The 23,267-nt window shown below is 45.6% G+C and overlaps 1 protein-coding gene across 3 annotated transcripts in view; it reads left to right on the forward strand.

Annotated features, from left to right (window-relative positions):
* Positions 1–23,267, forward strand: part of pde4a (phosphodiesterase 4A, cAMP-specific) — a 45,503-nt gene that overhangs the window by 9,018 nt on the left and 13,218 nt on the right. The window contains exons 1-6 of one of the 3 annotated variants that reach the window (XM_028984998.1): positions 12,534–12,623; positions 14,007–14,192; positions 14,801–14,837; positions 14,950–15,020; positions 15,834–15,883; positions 18,590–18,702. In XM_028984998.1, coding sequence (XP_028840831.1) covers positions 12,568–12,623; positions 14,007–14,192; positions 14,801–14,837; positions 14,950–15,020; positions 15,834–15,883; positions 18,590–18,702 — 513 coding nt within the window. In that variant the 5' untranslated portion in view covers positions 12,534–12,567. Of the gene's footprint in view, positions 1–12,533; positions 12,624–14,006; positions 14,193–14,800; positions 14,838–14,949; positions 15,021–15,833; positions 15,884–18,589; positions 18,703–19,449; positions 21,024–23,267 lie in introns of those variants that run through there. The other 2 variants (XM_028984997.1, XM_028984999.1) reach the window with 2 other exon arrangements.

The raw sequence follows: 23,267 nt of genomic DNA on the forward strand, positions 1-23,267 counted from the left end.
TCGGTAAATGACATCCACCGCGGCTCCACCGCGGTCTGGTTGTGCTTGAACCGGACTGGAAACGGCTGCTCGTGACTCATCCTCATTATATAACCAGCAGACAGCTAACAAAAAAAAAAAACGATGGGACGAGAAATTACAAAACCATTTTCTCTATGCATCTGGCGTATTTCCCCGCCTTTCATGGCAACCTTGCCGTGAATTGTAGGAGTCAGGGGACGTCAGGGGACGTCAGGGGATGTCAGGGGCGCCTCTTCGCAGAAGACTTCAGTAGCCAGTCGTTCCATTATGGATGAGGCTGTTGACGTGCAGCTGAGTGCTGGGGGACGTGTGGCCGCTAATGCACAGCGCCCCCTCGGGGCAGAGCGGCGTTTATTCCGCTCGTGACCTTACACGGGATCGCGGCGCCAGCGCCGCTCTCGGCCCAGTGACAAGCGGCACGCTTGCCAGTTGGACCCGTTTCGCTGGCCACGGGGCCTCTTGCTCCGTTGACGCTACGTTTCCTGCGCGGTTTCACTGCGCCTACACTCGACTCGTGACGTTACAGCCCAGGTCCCGAGCGTGTCACCCGCAGCGTCACGCTCCGCTGCACTCGAGGGACAGCAGAACCGGGCCATCCACGAGGAGAGAGGACGCTCCTTCATCTCCTGAGCGAGTGGAGGGAAGAAGCCAAGGGACACGGATAATGGTGGCCGCTTCATTAGCATGAGCGCCGGGCACGGCTACCTTTCATGTCACTCTCCACCGTCCGCTTACGCTTGAGCTTTCACACCCGGCCGCATCCGCATGGCTCACGTTGCCTTTGTTCTTTTTTCTTTTGGGACGTGCCCAGGTGGCAGCTGTGGTGCTGCTTACCTCATTTCACGCCAGTACGACAAACACAGGTTTCGCAGACAAACACGAATTCATCAAATGGCATTAAATATGACGGTGGCACACGGCAACGTCCCCATTCCCGGTTCTCCCGAGATGCTTATCTCGGGTGACAGATGAGGGCTGCTGTCGTCGTCCGCGTTCAGGCCTGTCTGCTCTGATCGGACGCGACGCCAGGACTCAGGCCTTTTGTGGGTAAAGGCAGGTGGACCCTTGGACAGTGCAGGCAGGAGAGGACGGGGCGTGATGGAGCAAGAGATCACCTAACGCATCCAGGTCTCCATTAATGGCCACCCGTACTAGTGTTGTTGACCACATTTTGTTGTGGCTTCGGTCTCATGTTAGTCTCGGCTCTGTTTGGTCTTGGTCTCGACACTATTTGGTATCGGTCTTGTCTTGGTCGTGGACATAGCCATCTCGATGGGACTTTGTGGAAAAAAAGAGAAAACCTCTTTTCTCTCGCAGAACTATCATTATTTATTTCGCGCCTAATTTCAAATGCATCCAGTCGTCTCTGTTTTTCACCCCATTAGCGAGGCGCGCCCGCTGCTTGCCTCAGAGCGAGGAGACGGCGGGGTGGGCTAAGCGGCTGAGCGGGCACCTGGGAGTGGTGCGGGGTCTCAGCTGGGACAACGTCTACATTCGCCAGGCATCGGGAGAGACAGCGCCATGAAGAGCAATGTAACTAACTACAAGACTAGCTCTGCGTTTGTTGTTGTCAAGTCCGACAAAGAATGTTGTGTATGCACGCATGGTGCAGTCGCTTGTTCAGGGGGAGATATTTTGTTTTTTCGCAAGCGGCTAGCTCACTACTACAGAGCTCATTAAGCACCATGAAGTGCAAAAAATTGTGTGCATTATTGTCCACCATGGTCTGTGGGCTTAGGTTTAGGACAGTTATTTAATATATTTCTCTGCACTTTTTGAACATCCTTCTATAACCATGCATTTTCCCCGGACCTTGTAATAATTCCTGGGTGGAGTCAATAACACGACCTCAGCCTGTGTAGTCCTTCTGTCGGCTGAGCCAGTCATCTTTCAACATGCAAAGAAAATGAGTCCTGATTAGAATCCCCTGTACAAGAGCAGCAATCATTTTTTAAGAAAATAAGATGAGTACTCTCCATCATGAAGGTTTAGACTAAGTTTTTAGAGATCTAAATGAATTTAGAGTAAATTATTTTAAATAACTTGTGCGCAGTTCATGGTACTTTAGGGGCTCTATACATTACCCACTGTTAAGTCTGTCTTACTAATGTTAATTACGAACGAATTTGCTAGAAGAAAATGTATTTAAGAGTGTCAGTTATATTATGTTCCGTCAGGCCTCGTAACTACGACAAATCTGGGAGATTTTAAATGAGAGACGTATGGACAATATAATTGGAAAGATAACATGAATTGGACTTAACAAGCAATGACACTTTACAGCAAGGCCTTTTTTTACTCTACGGTTGATCTGAGTAATGTCATGTTCATCCTAGCCCTAGTCTGTTTTCGGTCTTGGTCTTGGTCTCAACCAGCCTTGGTCTTGGTCTCGCCTTAGTGTGTCTCGGCCTCGCTCTCGGTCTCAGTACCCTCAAGTCTAGGGTAGTGTCTTGGCCTTGATACCCCCCGGTCTCGGCAATGATTTGGCTTTGATTTTTACTCAGTCTTGACTACCACACTAACCCCTACCGATCACGGCGATCCCACCGGGAGATGCACTGGCTCTGTGTCCCGTCACTCACGATGCCGTGGCGACGCGAGTCAGTGCAGGGCCAGCCCCCGTTCAGTCAGAACGCTATAAATAGGTGGAGAGGGGGCCTGAGGCACCAACTGTAATGAGATTAAACTCAGGCAGCTTCAGCTCCCAGTGCGCACAGAGACGCTTCCCCTCTCGAGACCGCTGTGTACAAGCAGCACATCAAGGGGGCCTGTGTTTGCATGCAAAGGCAATGTTGGGACCTTGTGTGAGCATGGACGTTTTTTATTTATTTATATTTGGTCAGTGCCGGACATCGTGATGCTAATAACTGCATCCCTTCGGGCGGGTCACCACTTGATGATGTTTTTATGGTCAAGGGACTGTGCTAATAACTGTAGTCACTTGCTGACCATGTGACTGCATCGTTTGTGCTTAGAGTCAACCTCATCTCTGGGGGCTTTGCCCTTGAGATTTATTTCCCCACATTTCCAATTTCCATCCGGGCGAGCCGGAGTCAGGCCTGGGTTCGTATGCGCGCGTGTGCGTGTGCCTGTATGTGTGAACGTCATTGTGAAATTTGCATGTGTCTAGGGACCAGAGTGGGAGACACGCAGTCTGTTTGGCCATACTGCTGATTCATAACCCATACTCCCAGGCTGGTATGTGCTATTAGAGCCTGTTACTATAGCCAGCTCTTAAAAAACCCACCGCGGCCCGATGGGGTGCCTCGCTGTCTGCTCATTACCCAATCACTGCCAACCTCAACCTCATTTTTTTACCTATTACTACACCACTCAGCTCCCCGGGTCCACTTTGCCCTCGACCAGTGTAACATGTCATCAATCTCTTTTGACTGCTTTCCATCGTTAATATAATTCGGAATATCAAATCTAGCGTCATTAATGCTTTATCTGGTGTGAGATTAAAGATGAAAGTCCTCAAAAAACAAGTGCTAAACAGGTATGGAGGCTTGGACTGAGGTGATACTCGCTTCCCCATCTCAAGTCATATTGCCTGTTCTCACTCGTGCCCCAGGCACTGCAGCCCAAAAGCGTAGCCCTGAAATTAATACTGCTGGTCACATTGGTACTGCAAACACGCTGTACCGAGCTCATAGACACCTCCGCAAGAAAGAAGCACAAAAAATGTGGAACCACTTTTGATCCTTGTCTGTAATAAGAATAGACTAATAATAAGTAATAATAAGACTTGTAATAAAAATAGACTTATTAAGACTTATTAAGAGGGGACTTATTAATGGTTAATTACATCTTAGTGGCTTAAGTGGAAAAGATTACTAGACTTTGCTTTGGCTAAATACTATTTTTGTTGCTGTTATCACAATGGATAATCGCCGCTCTGGTTATTATTCCTGTATTAATCCAAATAGTGCTAATACCTCGTAGTAATACTGATCTCTTTCTTTAATGTAGCCTTTGTTTCACAGCCTTGCTCATTCTTATATGTAATTAACTGCGCCTTAGTTCTACAATTTTAAGCAACCGAAACCTATTGAAGATGTCGTGAAGTGAACGCACTGAAGTGAACTGCTATTTTCAGCCTGTCACCATGATCATCACACGTGATTACATCTCATTTGTATTCTCCTGCGGCCCCATGATTCCGTACCTGCTTCCTTTATTGGGATTCTGTGCAGGACATTATGCATCCGTGATATGTCTGTAATAAGCGGCGTCACATCCTTGGGTCTTTGCAAACTGTGTGTCGTGACTAATCAGTTGTCGGGGTGGCACCGTTTCTCCTTCTAAGTTTGCCAATATAAGAGAAATTTAAAAAGGGCCATTAAAATGGAATCCAAGCATTCAGATATAGATATAGACAGATAAATAAAATGGAGTGTGGTTCAGACAGAGATGGAGAGATGGCAAATGGAGCGCTACAGTGACACAAAGGTACCGCTTGATGACTCACTCTCTCTCTCTCTCTCTCTCTCTCTCTCTGTCCATATCTACCTCCATATCTCACTCTCTCTCCAGTCTGGATTAAAATAACAGAGCCCCGGCAGCCCCAGCCTGCAGAGAGGGAGTTACGCTTCCAGTATGAGGGACAGGGCGATGGGCTAAAAATACTGCTCTGTGTGTGGGCTGTAGGAAGAGATCGGGGTGGGGGCGCAGCATGGTTTTCACGTTACAGATTTTTGGTGCACAGCCGCGTGGTGCAGGTGCACCAGAGATTAACCCCAGAATTAGTGGGTGTCCTTTTACATACATTGCTTTCTTGAATTTTTTTTTGTTTTTTGCAATTCTGAACCGATCTGTTGATTAAGTGAACGGTGTTAAACATTTTTTTTTAATGCGAATGCCAGTTACAAGTCTGAGACAGTGGAGTTGGAAATGGTGTTGGATTCAGGGTATTAACAAATATGCTGCAGTGCTCTGCTATGGGATTTTTTTCCAGCAACGACGATTATGTTTCCTGCAACAGATAGTTATCAGCCCTCTCTGCATTTCATTTTCATCTCCAGACATGTAAGAACGCCACCGGAGGAAATGAGGCAGATCCCTAATAGTAAGGGGAAAAAAACTCTATCCATCTGTCAGCCGAAGGAATCCACGTCTGTGTCAGTCCCTCCATCTGTGCAGTCGTGACATGGTCTGATATTTACGCCCTCAAAGCCCTGCACTCATCAAACAAACAAACAACCGAGGAAGATGAAAGCGTGAGCAACGGGAAGAAGGGGACCCGAAACTCTACTTCTGCTCCCAAAGCACAGAGGAATTTGCGGTTGAGACGAAGATGAAGCTCATTAAAATGAACACTTGTTCAGTCCCCCTCTGATGCTCCGGCTCTCCAAATCTTGTTAAAAACACGGATGTTAGAAAACTCGGCTTTTAGTACGTTAATTTCGGCCCTAAATGGCCCCTCGTTCCACAGGATCGTTTCCACATAAAAGGTTACAGTGCGCAGAGGAGCACGGGAATAGCGGCGAGGGACGCGAGACAGGGCCGGTGAGAATGTCGATACTTAGCAGTAATTAGACAGGGGCGCTGGTGATGCCTGTGGGACTTTCTGGTGTCCTGCGGATCGTTCATTATCTGGTGCAGGTCGCTGTTGTCCGGCCTCTTGGTGGCATTTTCTGAACGTACAGCTCCACGGCCCACCGTGGTGCCCACGGTGCAGACTGCAAGGTCCGCAAAGTTATTTTGAATCTTTGTGGCATGAGAGTAAATAAAAAATGACAGGTGGTATTTATAGCTCAGACAGGGTACATTTCGCGTGTCTGGAGAACTCTGGAAGGGTGGGAGTAACACGAGCTTGATGGCTGTCTCTTGTGGCTCCGTGGAAATACACGGAAAAAAAAGTGATTTGAAGACAAACGTCCCAGCGTGGGGGACAAAATACACCAGTCCTCAAGGGAGCTGAGAGTGAGTAAAGCCCACTTTTGGGGGAATTATGGGCTGTGCATACGTAAATGTAGAGGAGCGGAGGCGTCTGCTAAAATGTCTTCTCCACTGGGACCATCAGCTGTGGCCTCGCACAGGAAGAAGGATAACAGGCGAAGGCAGTGACGGGAAAAACGTCCCCCCTCGAGGTTCCAGGAACAATGATGGCACAGTCGATCAAGCGTCACACCCACGGCTCAGCACAAACTCCGGCTGGGACTCTGTGCGTTGCGATGATGTGACCGGTGGCTCTGGTCCTGCCTGAGCCGTAATCTGCTGTAATCCCCGAGAGGACTCGGTGACCGGGGCGCTGCGGAGGGTGACGCTGCCCTGGGGCACATAGAGACACGCCAGGCAGCGCGCGGCTTGCCGCTCTCATCGTCCGCCAGGCCTCGGAGGACACTGTCCTCATGCTGTGGGCCAGCAGAGCCAGGTCATGCACCTGTGGAGATCTGAGGAGGGAAACGCCGACAGCCGCGGCCTGTTCTCCATCAGGAGCGGCATTTCCTCAAAACGAATATTCATAGGACTCTCCCTTTATGGTCTGGCAATGTTTAATTTGAATAGGATCTCTGCAGAACTGAATTGGGCTCAGTAAACTACGTTAGGGCAGTCACTGCGATTAATAAAAAAATGTAAACGCGTTAAAATAAACCTCTGCAATTAGATGCATTTTGTTTATTTCTTGCGTGGGGTCTGAAGTATCACAAGGACATGAAATTCGTCCTAGACAATGCCTACGTAGAGACGGGGATGAACAGAGAGCGGGATTTACGGACAATTCCGATGACGCATGTTTAGCATGCTCGTTTACATTATTTTCAAATGGAGACACACAGCTGCCGCACTGAAACATGGGAGCAACGTGCATCGAGAGGGCGCAAGTCAAGCACAACCAAATCAAAATATTTTAATGCGCATTGTACTGTGTGACATGTAGTTCACCACGTTTTTGGGTGCATCATGTGAATCAGCCCTGTAATAAGTTGTTACTTACTAGTTGTTAGTTGTTACTAATTGACCTATTAAAAAAAGTCATTTGTAAAGTATTTTATTTATTGTTCAGAGTCTGGCAGGGTGTGTTAATAAAATGACCAGATCATGTCCCTGTCACTCTCCATCTGAGCCTCTTGGATACAAATGCATCTGTCTTATGAATCACGATTAACTCATTGCAAGATATCCGGCAAATCAGTAGACGGTTCTAAATTACAATTTATTTCATTTACACCAAAGATTGTTCTTGCAACCTACAAAGAACACAGAGAATAACCTGTAAAGATCGTTTTTGCTGCCTTCATACAACATTCCATAAACGGAGGGTTGCGTGGCTACGGCGTGCACAGAAGCAGTATTTGGAACATCAGCTCCCTGGATGTCTCACAAAGCAGAATGGTACCTGATAGAATTCAAACCCGGGATCCATGATGGCTGTTGATTCTAGTGGCTCCTCCATTGTACTCTGTTATACATTTTTTTTTATTGATTAATTTATGTAGCCATTAAAATATTGTTCATTAGTTTGTTCATTAGTTCATACAGATGTTTGGAAAATGGAATTTAATGATTGAGTAACAAACAACATTGGGATTTCTATACTATTATTTCTTATTTCAAAATAAAATTGGCTCTCATTAGGAGAAAAGTCACAGCACATTTCCGAGCGTCGTTCTTCAACAACATGTGTTGTTGTCACCTCAATTCCACATGCCAGTGGAAAAGGCAGAGTAAAAGGCGGCCGGATTACTTGTACGTTGTAATGTAATGTGAGGAGTCTTTACTGTAACCCTGATGTTCGCCGAGTGCTTAATACAGTGTCTAACAGAGTCGCGATCTTATGTTTGGTCCGTGTAAATGTCATCCTAATCTCCATCCATGTTGACGTCGCTCCCTCTCTTCTTTCACGCCCCCCCCCCACGCACATTAATCAGCCAGGTGCTAAACGCCTGCTCACTGATGGGGGGAGAGAGGGGATGCCCGTGAGGGCGGGGTGGCATGATGTCAAATATATACTGCACAGGCCGATGTTGAGAAAATGCTGTAAATAACAAATGCTCAATATCGAAAGCAAAACATTATTTGGTGTTAATACCCTTTTTTTTTCCGCAGCATAATTTGTTATAGGTACACTGAAAAAAATAAACCTTAGCTGTTGTTTGTGCTTTTTCTCAGTACAATAGTTTATACAATAATTTATGCTTATGAATAAATTTATTATGATGCTACTGACAGCATGTTTGTTTGGTATATTCACATTACGGTAATGTTAACATATTAAGTGTGTTAGATTAATAATTTTAAGAAAAAGTATAGCCAGTGTTCACTTTCTTCAGTGTATACTTGCACAAAGGCAGGGATTTTGTAGGATTATATTTATGTGTAGTCAATTACACCAAACTGGTGATCATCACTTTTACATATGAATTGAAAGGTGTGGTTGTGGAGGACAGTTTGATGACACAGGTGTCATACACCATGTCCAGACTGAACACAGCAGCAAGACACAAGGTACATATACTGCATCAGCAAGGTCTTCACCAGGCAAAGATTTCAAAGCAGACTTTCCAGATGTGCAGTTCAAGCTCTTTTGAAGAAGAATAAAAAAAAAACAGGCAAGGATTGAAGATGCAGCGGTCAGCGAAGCAGATAATAAGCACATCAAGCTTACTTCCCTTTGAAATTAGGAGATGCCATCAGTGCCATCAGCAGAGGCCAGTGGGACCTAGGTACACCCATGTACTGTCATGAGGAGTCTGACTTTGACTTGTCGTCATGGAAGAGCTGTAGCCGAACAGCCATACCTCTGACAGGGACACAAGGCAGAGCAACTGAACTGCGCACCACAACTGGTGCACCACAACTGGGTGCAGAAATACGGAACATGAGCTCTGGGTTGAAACATTTGGCTCCATCAGAAGGCAGCTGTTCAACGAAGGCCAGGAGAACAGTACAGTAATTCCTGCTGGCAACAGTGAAGCATGGCGGAGGTTTCTGCAAATGGAGGTGGAGATTTAGTCCTGTTTAATGGTGTCCTGAATGCTGAAAAATACAGGCGTAAAAGAACAAGGAGTCCTGTTACTGGGTGTATGGATTCCCCAGAGCCTTGATCTCAACATCATCGAGTCTGTCTGAGATTACACGATGCTATGGGGAAGAATTTGAGGAAGCCCACAGGCACCGAATATATTTGGTTAATTCTCCAAGATGTTTGGAAAAAGCTACCGGCAGAGATCCTTCAAAAAGCATAGCTTGCATCAAATATTTATATTTCTTTTCTGTTTGTTCACCACATTGTTTTAATAAATTTAATGAAATAATTTTTAGTTTATAGCAATCAGTTTTTCCCGGCACAGTACTGTATATTAGTGAATAATCCATATATATATACACACACACGCACACACACACACACTGTATATTAGTGAATAATCCACCATACACACACACACACACACACGCACACACACACACACACTGTATATTAGTGAATAATCCACCATACACACACACACACACACACACACTGTATATTAGTGAATAATCCATACACACACACACACACACACACACACACACACTGTATATTAGTGAATAATCCATATATATATACACACACACACACACACACACACACACATGCATACATACATATATACATACACTGCAGAAGTGTCAGCAAGACCCTCTGCGACAAGGCCAACATGCTGATTCTTTATCCACAATCAATCAGAGATACATTAAGAGACCAAACCCATAAATCCTGAGCATTGTCCTTTACTGAGTACCAAGTTTAATTAATCCAATCAAGTCATTGACTTCAACTTCAAAGCCTTTTAAATCCCTGGGTATTAATGGAACATAATCAAATTCTTCGCCTTTGCTCTGCATGTGTGTGTGTGTGTGTGTGTGTGTGTGTGTGCGTGTGATAGAGGGAAATGGTTGGTAGTAAGTCAGTCTGAGTGGGATGTATTGTGTCTCTGATCTGACTGTGTGAGTTAGGTGGAGGACTCTGGCATTGCACCTAATAGGCAGGAGGGTCAATAGTTAATTTGTGTGTGTTTTCATCCATGTAAGCGTATGTGAGGGTGTGTTTGTGTGAATGTATGTGTGTGCCTTACATCTTACATCTCTCCAGGAGAGGAACACATGAAGTTTCATTGAAAGTGAAAAATATTTGCTAATCCTTTCATGGAACGGCATCGAAAAAGCACAGATTTCATTTCAGAAAGTAAAGTTGTAGATTTCCATGGAGTTACTCACTTCTTACCATTGTTCATGAAAAGATCTAAAAACCTTTTTTGTGTGTGTTGTGTATATATGTGTACCCATAAACAGGAAGTGGGAAGGCTAAGGGTATGTCTAAGAGTGAATGAAGGGCTTCTCTATTTATATGTTGCTCAACTCCAGGTAACAGATCCTCATTTTTCAGAAGTACCTCAGCTGCTTTCTTGATTCATAGTCTGTTGGAGAGGCTGTGGACAACACAGCAAATCTGCAGTGGGCTCAGGAAAAAGGACCCTCAGTCACGCCTCACATGGTCTCATATAAGGGGAAAAAAGACCAGTTGCATTATGATAACTCTGCCTGATCGTATGGCTTTCATATTCACCTGTGAACACCATTTAAAGTCACAGGACTATCGAGTCATATGTTCCCTGAAGGCACATTTGGTTATTTTTGGGCTGCGGGGACAGCGGAACACCTACCTGTTACCTAGCAGTGAGTGCCTGTGCTGTGCTGGCCTTGGCGAACAAAAGAGCTTAAAACGACCAATCAAAGCAGCCGAGTTGTGAGGATGAAGATCTAGCACCAGGCCTCAGACCTCAGCACAGGGGTTCGTCCCCCACAGAACTGCATCCAAGCACATCTCAAACCGCAAAATGAGAGCGCTAGCAGCCACGCATCACGTTTATGTGTCATTTTTGTGCTATTGTATGCTTGCGTAGGTGTGCGTGTGTGCCCTGCTTCTGTGAGTTATCGTGCGCTAGGATTAATTCTGCATTCCTCCATTAATTATTTATGCGTTATAATTGCCCAATTTGGGGGGTACGTTATCTCTGTTCGACGTGTCAGCCTGGCACATGGGAGCGTGTGGGTTCCCCCCCCCCCGTTGAACGTTTGAAACATGCCAGGTGTATGGCTGCTGTTTCATGTGTGGGTATGGGCTCTTTGCATTCGTAGACGGCGTGTGTGAGCGTATGCAGATTGGCTCTCCTGTGCCTCGGTACGCCGGCTCTGCTTCTGCAGGCTCTTTATTCTGCTGTGAGTCACCCACCGCCACAGAGACAAATTACAAGGAAAGAGACAGAAAGGCAAAGACGATCTCGAGAAGACAGAAGACGCACAGAGAGAGGGAGAGAGAGAGTGCAAATGGGGGAAGAGAGGGAAGTAGGGAGGTAGGGAGAGAGGGAAGGAAGGGAGAAAAGACGGGTTGACAAGGCATCTTATTTTCATTGTTTGTTCCTCTGTGGAGAGTGTCTGACTGGCTGGTTGCCGGGTGTTACCTACAATTTATGCACCAGCCCCCACTCTTATTTCTACCACCAAATTACACCCCCCCTTCCCAACACTCATGCACACACACACACACACACACACACGCCCAAGTGAATCAAATGAAAAGGAGCCGTAACTCCTGGCCCGGTCGGGCTCCTAACTAAACCATCATGTGGTCAGCACCGTCTACGGCACCATCTAGGTCACACGCGTCACAAAAACGGTGTTTTCGGGGAGCGTTGTGCTCTTTCTTGGTACGTAAACATTTAGACAGGGCATGAATCACTCGCCCCTTTTCTCCTTTCCACGTCTTTGCGTTTTTTTTTTTTTTTTTTTACGCGTACAGTTTCTCGAGGCTAACTAAGCCGCGAAAAATGCCCTCGGTGCGTTGCGCGCGCCGAGCGGTCCTTCCTGTTGCCATGAGAGGAACTCTGTCAGCAGACAGATAAGAAGCAGAGCGATTGAGAGGGAGAGAGAAGAGGGGGAAACTGAAAGACAAGAGCCAGGAAAAACAATGTGTGCAGCCGGGAATGTTTAATGTGGAACACACATACTGATAAAAGGGGGGGGGGCGTAGTTTTGGGGAACCGAGTGTGACGGGCGACTCGGGCCTTATGTCACCAGGGGTGTCCTGGGGCCCGTGTCAGTCATCCGACCGCATGAGGGAGGGCAAGTGTTTCTGGTGTGACTAAACAGAGCTTTGTGGAAAGCAAGAGAAAAAACAGAAGTTGCGATAGAATCGAAACCTCAAACGTTGGAGAGTGGCCAAGGACATCCTGTGAATCGTTGACATTTAGCAGTATAGTGGGAACCTGCAAAAAGGGTTACAGAGAGAACAGCAGCGATGAGGACTGCCACTTTGGACTAAGATTTATTGCCGACAAGCATCGGAGAAATTCAATTTTTTTTTATTATTCATTCCCCTTAATTTTTGACTTGTCTCGAGACCTGCAATAGCCAGAGTTGACTCCGAAGACACTGCCGTGGGAGCTGGGTGAGAGCATGTCTGATCACCTTCTCTCTCCTGTGTTCGCCCCCTCCTGCTCCATTAGCCCACCCCTGACCCCCGATCAGTCACGTGGAGGCGGGAGCAGCCTGTTCCGGCGCATGAGGCTCCACCGCAGCATTCAGGAGCGCGCCCGATCGCTCCACTTTGGGTTCAGGTACCTGCCCCTGCCCTCTCCGTCTCAAGGCGCCGCCAGATCAAACAAACAAACAAACAAACACTGTGTGTCTGTGTGTGTGTCTCCGTGTGTGTTCTGGTGGGGCCGGGGTTGGTGGAGTTCTGTGGTGCATATCCTTCCGTCGTCTCCTCGAAACACGCACAGGCCTTGCACACTGTCCCCGTCATGGTTTTAGGTTTGGTTCAGTGTGATGTTTGTGCACATGGGGTTGAGTGTTCTGCACAGTGTTGGTTGGTGAACCATCGTTTCTTTGGCACCCATGTGACAGTAAGCTGGTGTCAGACCTTTTTTTTTTCTGTTCTTTTCGGACTGTCTTGGTGGAACTCCATGTCACTGCTGTAAACATGTGCCGTGTAACGAGTAATTGTGCTGTGTTGCTGGTGTTGTTGGCATGAACGTCACCAAATGTACACGAATTAGCCTGCGAGTTGTAGAAACTGGAATCATACAGCAGGCAGTTGACGAACAGCCAACAGACAGGACGTCGTCCACCAAAGCTCAGGTAACCAGACGAAGCTGCAAGTTTTGGACTTTGTGACGTAGCCAATACACATAAAATGTGAAATGAATGTAATTTCTTGGGTGAAAGGAAGTAGTGCATGGGAATTGTTCACAAATGTCACGAATCATTGAATCAGAGGGCTGACATTGGACATGTTGTGTAGGAGGGGTGGTACTGAGACGTCTGTTGACACTCCTAGATACAAGGGGTATTAAGAAAGTAGTGTCTAGGTGTCCGAAATTATTGCACAGCAACAAAATGGGCCGAGTGGATAGTTAGTCCCTCATCTCCGAGATACAGATAACCAACAAGTAGTCCGTCATTGTTTATATACTGGTTAATTTCTGTAAATTAAAAAGATTTACAGGACATTGTGACATTACCGAACATGCCCCATGTGCTACACCTTGTATAGCACCAGGAAAATATGGCCCTTGGAGTTTATGGTGTAAAAATCTACCGTTGCTGTTGATTGTTGTCCTTGTCGATATTGTCATTGCTCTGCTTGTTGCAGAAATTTCCATAAATGTACGTCGGATGGTGAGATGGTGACGAATCAAATGAATTTGTTTTCTGTCAGCTGTTGTCCTAAGGCGGCTCTCCTGCTGCATTCCTCTCTGTGTGCTTCACTGGTCAAGCTGTTTACAGTCTCCACTGGCATGTCCTCGCTCGCTACCGAGAAAGGGGTTCTAGTGGATGGATGATTGTGATGCGCTGGCGTGGGACTGAACATTTTAATGGCATTACTGGCAAGGACCGGCGAACGTTTCGATAACAATGTTCTCTCTCCTCCCTCCCTCCCTCCCTCTCTCTCTCCCCCTCCTCTCCGCCCACACTGCCTGTCACGCTATCCCCTGCAGCTTCGATGCAGAGAATGGACCCTCTCCTGGCCGCAGTCCTATGGATTCGCAGGCGAGTCCGGGGCTGGTGCTCCACCCCTCCTTCCCCCAGAGTCAGCGGCGGGAGTCGTTCCTCTACCGCTCCGACTCCGACTACGACATGTCCCCCAAAACCATGTCCCGCAACTCATCCATCAACAGTGAGGGGTGAGTGGCCTCCCCAGTGAACTGACCATGTGTCAGACCTCCACCAACATCTGCTGCTCGCTGTGGCTGCCAACAAAAAAAAGGAATAATTTGCATGAATTATTATGTAAATGAACACAAATGCATTAGGTTATTCTTAAATAATAATATTAATATGGATGGGTGATATAATCATCATATAGCCCTTATATATAGCCACTTGTTTTCTTGCATGATTAACAGCAAGTCTGTTGTTGGCATATTTCATCGTACCTGTCATATGAATCATAACTGCATTTTTACTTTCCAGCCCATTGGTCATAAACGGTAATAAATAAAATCCCATAAATATTGTGAGATTAATTAATGCATATTATCCAGCCCTTTTTACAATTTTATGTCATATAAAATAATTGATGGTGATGACGAAAAAGCGAAATCTCATATCATGGCACTTTCGCTTGACTTGCTTAAGTCTTCCTGCTCCTCTGAAGATGAACTAAGCCTCTTGGCTGCGTTTGTTGTGTGCTGATATAAACGAATGTTGAACATCAGTAATGACCTCACTGTTCCATCTGCCTTCTCTCGTCTCCCCCAACGCCCTGCCGCTTCTCTTCGTCTCTCTGTAGCCATGCTGAGGACCTCATAGTCACTCCTTTTGCTCAGGTACGTCCGCCCCGTTTGGCTGCTTGTAAACAGATGTGTTTTTTAAAGCTGGATGACAGCTGGACCTCCCTTCACTCACCGTAGGCTGCCCCCACCTCTCTCTGTCCCCCAGGTGTTGGCCAGTCTACGAACCGTAAGAAGCAACTTCACCATTCTCGCCAATGTCACAACACCTACTAACAAGTCAGTATTACTTTACCAACCGTGACACGCCCCTGACCTCAAACATGCTGTCCTGCCTGTCTATTCTCATCTTTTATGCTTATGGCTTCTCCTTTGTCCCCTGGTGTGTTTCTCCATCTCAGCTCTGACTATCACATTTGTTGTGGTTCTCTGTCCTCATTTCTATTTTACTATTTTCCTGCTGCTCTTGTCACTCGGCCATTGTTAGTATTTACTGAATTGTGAGAACCACACAGTACAGGTGGGCCCGTAGTGAAACATGTCCTCTTAGGTTGTGGGGTAGTGAGAAGATATACAGCGCAGAAAGTCTGGACACCCTTGATCTGGGGAACATGCTTCTAAATTCAACATATGTTTATGTGTCCCGATAGGAAAAACTTTTGTTCTCCAGAAATGTTCATGGTTCCACATTACCCAGCGAGCAACCGAAGAAGGTTCCTATAGAGGAACAGAAATTCTGCCATGAAATTTTATCCCAATCAGGGAACCTTTTAGGGTTTTTCACAAGCATGATAAAAAATGCATATCAGAATTGGGAAGTGCATCAAAAATGGATTAAAAAAAATACTGTACACGTGTGCTGGGTGACTAAAACCATCCATATTTATATTCTGATGAGCATTTAAGAGGAGCTCAGCCTTGTGTGTTATTATTGGCGCTGTGATTCAGACAGTGCCTACACACAACCCCTTTAGAAAGGAGAAAAAAATCCTCCCTTCTTCCCCCAGCCACCTCAATAAAGAGAGACAGATTTGGCCAAAAGAGGGCAGCCTTCATCGCCGCCACTGATGTTGATATCGTGTTTGTCCACAGGAGGTCACCAGTGACAAGTCAACCCACGGTTCCCAAGGCAACGCTCTCTGGTATGTTCGTGGCACTGTAAGCCACTTTTCGATGCTCTACCCACACTGGCGCTCTCCCACACAGTGTCTCACACATCCACTCTTGGTTTTCTTCACGTGGGCACTGCTGCCAGCAGAGAAACACCTTTTTTCCCTCCTTCTTCCTCTGAAAATATTTATTTCCTTTGAAAAAAAGTTGCCGGTCCAGGCTGCGCGGTTTACTCGAGTCGTTTTATCCTTCACGCTCAGGGTTCGCTTCTAATTAAAAACTCCCGGCTGAATCATCTTGGTTGGAACATTTTAACTTTTGAGTTTTAATTAAAAATGTAAAATTAAGATTTTGCATTAAAAAAGGAACATTGGTTTATTTTTTTCAAAGTGATTTCAGATGCTGTGCATTTCAAACGAAGGCCTGCTTTTAATCATGCCTGTTGGCTTCATGAAAATGAAACCATTTTTTTTTTTTACCCGTTGAGGCGGAGTGGGATATTCATGACTCATGCTGATTTTCCTCTTCATATCTTTTGGACTGAATCAATGACCTTGACATTTGTGAATAGACCAATCCCAAAGCAAGTAAAGAAGCCTCGGCACAACTTAACCTCAAAAATATGCCGTTACTGTCAAATGTCTCCGGGAATATGTAAAACGTTAAAAATGCATGGAACACCCATCAAAGATGGTTCCCTTGAGGTTGGGGATTTATATACCACATTTAGAGGCCTAATTCTAATTTCATAAATGCTTAAGGATTCAAGACTAAGGTTCTACTCACATTCCATTATTTTTTGGTGTTGTATTATGCATGACCTACTGTAAAAAAATCTTTAATATGTTACATGATTTAAAGCACCAGTTCTCCATAAAACCCTTCTGCTGTAGTGTTACCCTGTGAACCCAGATGGGTTTATATATTTTTGACTTGCTGTTCTGCCTTGAGTAACAACCAAACTCTTGGGGTTTGTTTTTCAGGATTAGGTCTATGGTAATTTCAGATAGAATAACCACTGTAGCTGAAGTTGCTGAAAAAGTCGATGCTGAAAAAGGTCTGATTGAAAGATGTCCGAATACATATTTCACAGCATCACAGTCTGTTGTGTATGTTGTGTATAGTGTTGTGCCCATGCTGATGTGCCCACTGACAACAGCACCTACACTGGGCACATGAGCAATGGAAAAAGGTGTCCTGGCCTGACTAATCACATTTTCTTTTACATCATGTGGATGGCTGGGTAACTGTCCCTTGCCTGGTGAACACCAGGAGGTTGATGTTTCTTTGACAACAATGTTGGGAATGTTACTCAGAAAAAAAGTAATTACTGGATAATTTACTGAATATGAAGTAAGAGTAATGGTTGAAGTAATTAGTTACATTCAGAAGTGGGCAGTACTGAAGGAAATGTAATTTGCTACAGTACTTAAGTAGTTTTTGATGTATATGAACTAAAGTATTTCAATTTGCAGAGACTATATACACCACTACATTATGCTAAATCTATTGTTCCGTTTTACTTATGAGCTATTACATAGTTACAACTGTTGCATAACTGTTTCTTATCTTATATAAGAAACTTCATAATGTGTTATTTTTGTAAACATAATCTGTGCAGCTCTGTCTAGAATCGGTCCCTGATCGGGATTTATTTTCCAAAAGGAGCGAATTTTAAACATGGCTGTGTCAATGCTCTCAGCAGTGTGTAAAAGTGCAGACAAGCAAAATAACGTCATCATCCCTAAATATAATATAAGGCACATTAATAGTGCATGATAAATATGTTTATTGCTCATAATGGCATCTTACATCCTTATAAGTCTAATTGAGAAATATTTTTGCTGTTAGTAGGGTCTATTAAAATCTGATGGTAATAAAAGCAAGCAGAGGAACAGAGCAAGCATTTTGTAATCCTCCTGTCGTGTTTAGTGCAGCAATAGTCAAAAAGAGTGTTTCACTAAATGGAAATAATTTGCCTGTAATGTTTTGTGCTTATGATCTTTTTAATGAATGTCAGACAAATGAAAGATTGTTGTGCCAAAAGTGACAGTCTTTCCACCTAAAATTAGTCGATTAAGCAAGAGCCCTCTGACAAAACTAATAATAGAATATTACAACCGTAATAAATCACTGTACTCTTACTTTTGTACATTTGAAGGCAACTTTTTTTTGTACTTTTACTCAAGTGGTATTTTAAAGGGAGGACTTTTACCTTGTGTATGTCTACTTTAACTCAACTCCACGGCTTGTGTAATTCGTCCACCACTGGTTACATTAGGCCTTCTATTATATTATGTTCAATACCCATCCTGCCCTAAAAGAAGGACAAAACTAGCACTTTTTTAAATTAATCCAATTAACCTAAATTGAGGATTTGTGAGATGTGCTGGAAAAACAAGTGGAGCCACCACCTGAGAACACACAGAGCTTAAAGTATCTTCTGCTGACGTCTTGGTGCCAGATACCACAGCACACCTTTAGAGGTCTAAAATTTTGTTTATCTTTGTAGTCATATGGGAATATCTAGCAAAAAAAAAGAGTTTGTAGTCAGGCTGAAGCATGAAAAGTATGTATTCAACAACTTAAACCAAATCAGCAACTGAATTTACTATTGTAACAATGTCCCAATATTTAGATTTTTGCCACCGTGTTCTCATGAATCAAGAAATAAGTACCAATGAAATTATATGGTCTCTACTGTCCTGTAGAAAAGCATTCTGTCTGTTCCCACACAGAGGAGACGTACCAGCAGCTGGCCCGGGAAACTCTGGAGGAACTGGACTGGTGCTTGGATCAGCTGGAGACCATTCAGACCCACCGCTCTGTCAGCGAGATGGCTTCTAACAAGGTGCCATGTCTGTTCACTCTGTCATTTGCCATTGTGATACACAGCATAGCACAGCACACGGTGCACAACAAAGAAGCGTGTGGGGACCTCAGCGGAACCTCGGCATATTGAGATTTAAAACCACATTGCCTTTTGGTTACGAGTTCGCTTCCTTAACCGCTAGGCCTCGTTGTTCGCCCCAAGATTTTCCTTGCTGCCTGTTTGCAACATGCCAGGGGCATTTTAATGGGTGTCATTATGTGTTTATGAATGCTAAGGTTCCAAAAGAAGGAGGAGAAATTATTGCACACTGTCAACATTCCCTGCATAGAAAACCACATATTTTCTTACACATACTCCCCGTTTTGTGTTCAAGCACGCAGCTCCAGTTTTTCATAAGGGAGATTGAGGGAGGAAGAGAGGAAGAGGAGAGACCGTGAGAAAGTGAGGGAGGGGGTGGAAGAGGGAGAGTGTGGCTCTCTGGTTCGTTGGGGTGGGGGGCTGTCGGGTCCTGATGCTGATGTCTCCGCTGTAACCTTGGTTGCTATCGAACAGCGGCACGCTCTGCCCTTCCTCAGCAGCCATTGGCTTTCCACTCTGACCACAAGGCATGTGGTGTGGGCATCGTCCAATGGAAAAACAGCCATTATGCTTGGCAGCTTTCTGACTTAAAGAGACAGCGTTGGATTCTTGTTTTTGTTGTTACCTTGAAGGTTATGACAGGGCATGCATTACACTGTTTTTTTCGGCAGTAGGAAAATGTGCACTATACTTTCATGATTCATATCGAAGTCTGTGGGTTTAATTTAGTGTTTCCAATTTAACCAACTATATTAAGAAAAGGTGTGTTTTTTAAAAAAAAGAGCATTTAAACAGAGCATTCTGGATGACATAAACGAGACAGAGAGCATACACTACACTACACACACACACACACAGACACACACACACACACATAGACACACACACAGGGACCAAACATTTTCCACAGACATCCATGCTGCCTGAAGCACATGCGCACTGACAGCACTCACACACACACACACACACACACACACATTCTCACAGGCGCGTGCATGCTGCCACGCCGCCTGATTAGCTTGCGCGAGCTGTCTGCAGCATCCAGGGGGAGAAGGTGCAGGAGGCAGCGAATCAGCACAGGGGAGGAGAGGGAGAGGCTCCGGAGCGGCCGGAAAAGCGGCAGCGCAGGGACTGAGCGCTGCGGGCGGGACGCCGGATTGTGTGCTGGCTTGAGCGTTGGGAATTGCTGCTGCACCGGGAGATCTGGGCCCCGGCCCCTCGATCCGCGTGGTGGGGGAGGGGCGGTCGACGCGTAGAGAGAGCGGCTGTTTTTCCAGACCACAGCTGTGCCGCAGTTCTGTAGCCTGACCCAGGCCTCGGCTTCTCTCGTCCTGCCTCGTCACGTCTTGCCGTGTTTACGTCTCTCTGCCGCGGCGCTCTCGGGCTGTCTGTCCGTTCGACGCATCCTTTTCCGCCTGTCCATTCCATCACCTGTCCTCATCGTCCACCTCAGCCGTGTCCCATTCACATCTCAGCTTGTGTCTGCGTCTTTTCATCGCCACCCTGACTCTTCTCCGCGGGATTCGGCTCGGTGCCCTTCAGACGCTCCCCCTCCCGCCTGCTCCCTCCATCTTTACCCGCTCTGTCCCCTCTCCATCCTGTCCCACCTGGGTGAGCCGTGGTGATGCGATGTAGCCTGTTGCCCTGCGGATCCGGGCGGGGGGCTCCTGCTCGGCTTCTCGGGGGGACCCTTGCACATGGACCGGCGTGGAGCCCACTCTGAGCCGAACCGGAGGGCCTGGTCTGGGGACTGCAGTGCTTAGAGAGCATTGCCGGACTCTCTCCCCTTTGCCCCCATCTCCTTGGGATTCATTGCCCCCCGAATTTTTTGGGGGGTGGGGGCAGCCGTCGCTCTGGAGCGTCCCCGCCGTTCCGGCTGCGGCCTCTCCGCCCACACCCTGACATCGCCCCTATGTCGCTGGGGCGCCCGCATGACTCCCGCTGCGCGCTCGCACCACTACCGCACCAACGCCTGCCTGTGCCAGCACCCTGCTCCGCCCGTCACCCTCAGCATGGGCGTGGTGGAGGCCATCGACCCGACCACCTCGCCCTGTCCCTCACCTGTGCCCGGGGGATACCGCCTCCCACGTTCCTCCAGCTATGGCCCACTTCAGGGCAGGGGAGGGTCAGAACTGGAGCTGGGCGCCACCGCCGAAGTGGCGCTGGAGGGGGGCGGGACGGCTGCTGAACGTCGGACCCCACTGGTGGATCTGTTCTGTGAGACCTGCTCCAAACCCTGGCTAATCGGCTGGTGGGACCAGGTAGGGCTGGGTGGCTGGACTTTGTGCAACTTTTTAAAGAAAGGAAACTACTTTCAAGAGAGTTTGGCAACCTGTGCCTTAGTGGGCAGGGCAAGAACCTGCAATGGTGAACTGAAATGCTGAAAGAGTAGATCTACAATCTACCTTTGTTCACCTCATTTATTAATTAAAGACCCATCATTAATAGCAATTTAAATGCCAGCCATAGAATGCATATTTACTTAATGAATAACGTCCTCTGGGCCTTTGATGTGGTTGGTTCTGGAAAGTCTCCATTCCTCACCTGCACCTTCCATACCTCCTGGCCCAGGCTGGCCCAGATTCTGGCTCCAGCTGGCCCAGCTCAGCTCTGGTGAAGGACATATTCCTGGTGCTGTCACATATCTAGGGCACACAGAACAGGAGGCTGCTGTCTTCTCTGCCTTTGTGATCCAGATACAGGCTTTAAGCTTTACTTGTCTGAGAAAGTCTTTAGTCATTTCCAGAGAGAGTCCACCTAAGGTTGTGTTGTGTTGTCAGCAGATTTAGTCGCAGCATCGTTTGGTTAAATCCATGCATCTTCTCATGTTATTGTACGTGAAACTATGTAGAGTCTGTTAAAGATTAGACAAAACATTATACAGGCATATTTGGCTCAAAGACAGAGTGTGTATATAACTATAAGGTGGCTTGCTGTTTTCCTGCAAGTAATTGTTTCATGTCAGGACTCTGGGATTACATATACACTACACACCTACTCATTTTTGGGTCTCGCAATTTTTACATTATAGAACAAAACTGAAGACACATGACTATAAAATAATGTAATAACAAAACCGCAAACAAGGCAAAAAGTTGAACAGTCCAAAAGTCTTATGCATGTTAATGAGCATCTCATGAAGTGCTTTTCAATTATGACAGTAGTGAACAAAACAAATGGCAGTGCCACATGGCATGTTCATAAGTGTGTTTAACCTGCCTAGTGTGCAAAGTTGAGGTAGTTGTGCAAAGTGAATTCATCAAAATTATACCAAATATTACACAAAACTACCCTGATTTACTGTAACATATGAATCGGGGGATTAGTAATCCATAGAAGTTCCTGGTTATATTATGAAGATTGTTTGTTTCACAATTTAAGATGTTTATTCATTTTCTTAACCATTTATTTATTTTGGCTGTGTCCATTTATACAGGACGTTGACCACACTTAACTGGTGACAAACATAAAGAACTGCATTAGAAAACACGACCCGAGCCCAACAGAATCCGACCCGTCCCAACAAGTACAGCTTAAAAAATACTGAAAATTTGTGTTTGCTAACCACACTTTTAGCTCGACCCAAACCAACTAAAATGATTGACTGCTCTAATTCTCAGTGAAATCAAATGAATTGTTTTCTTTTTTATCTTTCTAAATGCTACTTCTGGCTTCTGTCTATTTTATTCTCTGCTGCTGGCAGTCATGTGAGATTTTATTCTGTATTTTGAATATAAAAAATTGATTAAAAGCTCAGACTAATTCAACAAATGTCTAATGAAACATAAAACAGTTTCTAGTCATTACCAGTGCATCATCATGCACCCCCAACAAATCTAATATCAAATTAAATCAGAATATAAAATCAGTTTAAATCCCAAGACAACGTTCCCATATGTCTACATACAAATATATAATTCATGATATTAAAGCTAAATTGTGCTGGAGAGCCTCACTTCCACATTGAATATTATGCCATGATAAATCTTCAAAAGTTCAAAGGTGCTCACAGTCTGGTTATGAGTTATTTATCGTTGAATGTCTTTTATTGAGATTATTGACGAATGATATTTTACAAGCCTACAAACAAGAAATTAGTTATTTTGCAAACCAGAAATGAAAGAAGTGTGAAAAAGAAAATGTTTTCCGAAGCTGTGCATAGTCAGTCAGCACACAGTCAACTTCTCTTTACAGCTTTAGTCATGGCTTGTTTATACTGAGTTATAGGCTTCCCTTGAAACTCTTTATTTGTAGGGGTCTTTGTGCTACAAGGCACCATTAAAGCAGGGGTTCTTAAACTGCATGGGGCCTGGGACCCCTGACAGTGTAAAAAGGAATTGCAAAGGACCCCTTGTGATTAATTATGTACTATACTTAATGGGGGAAGGGATCAAATCACAGACCCCCTGCAAATTCAGTGTCAACTCCCGGAGGGACCCATACTCCACTTTGAGAACCACATGATTAAAGGAAGCGATTGCCCGTTTTGCACCATGCTTGATTAA

The sequence above is a fragment of the Denticeps clupeoides genome, chromosome 7 (assembly GCF_900700375.1).
Source record: "Denticeps clupeoides chromosome 7, fDenClu1.1, whole genome shotgun sequence".
Lineage (NCBI taxonomy): Eukaryota > Metazoa > Chordata > Actinopteri > Clupeiformes > Denticipitidae > Denticeps > Denticeps clupeoides.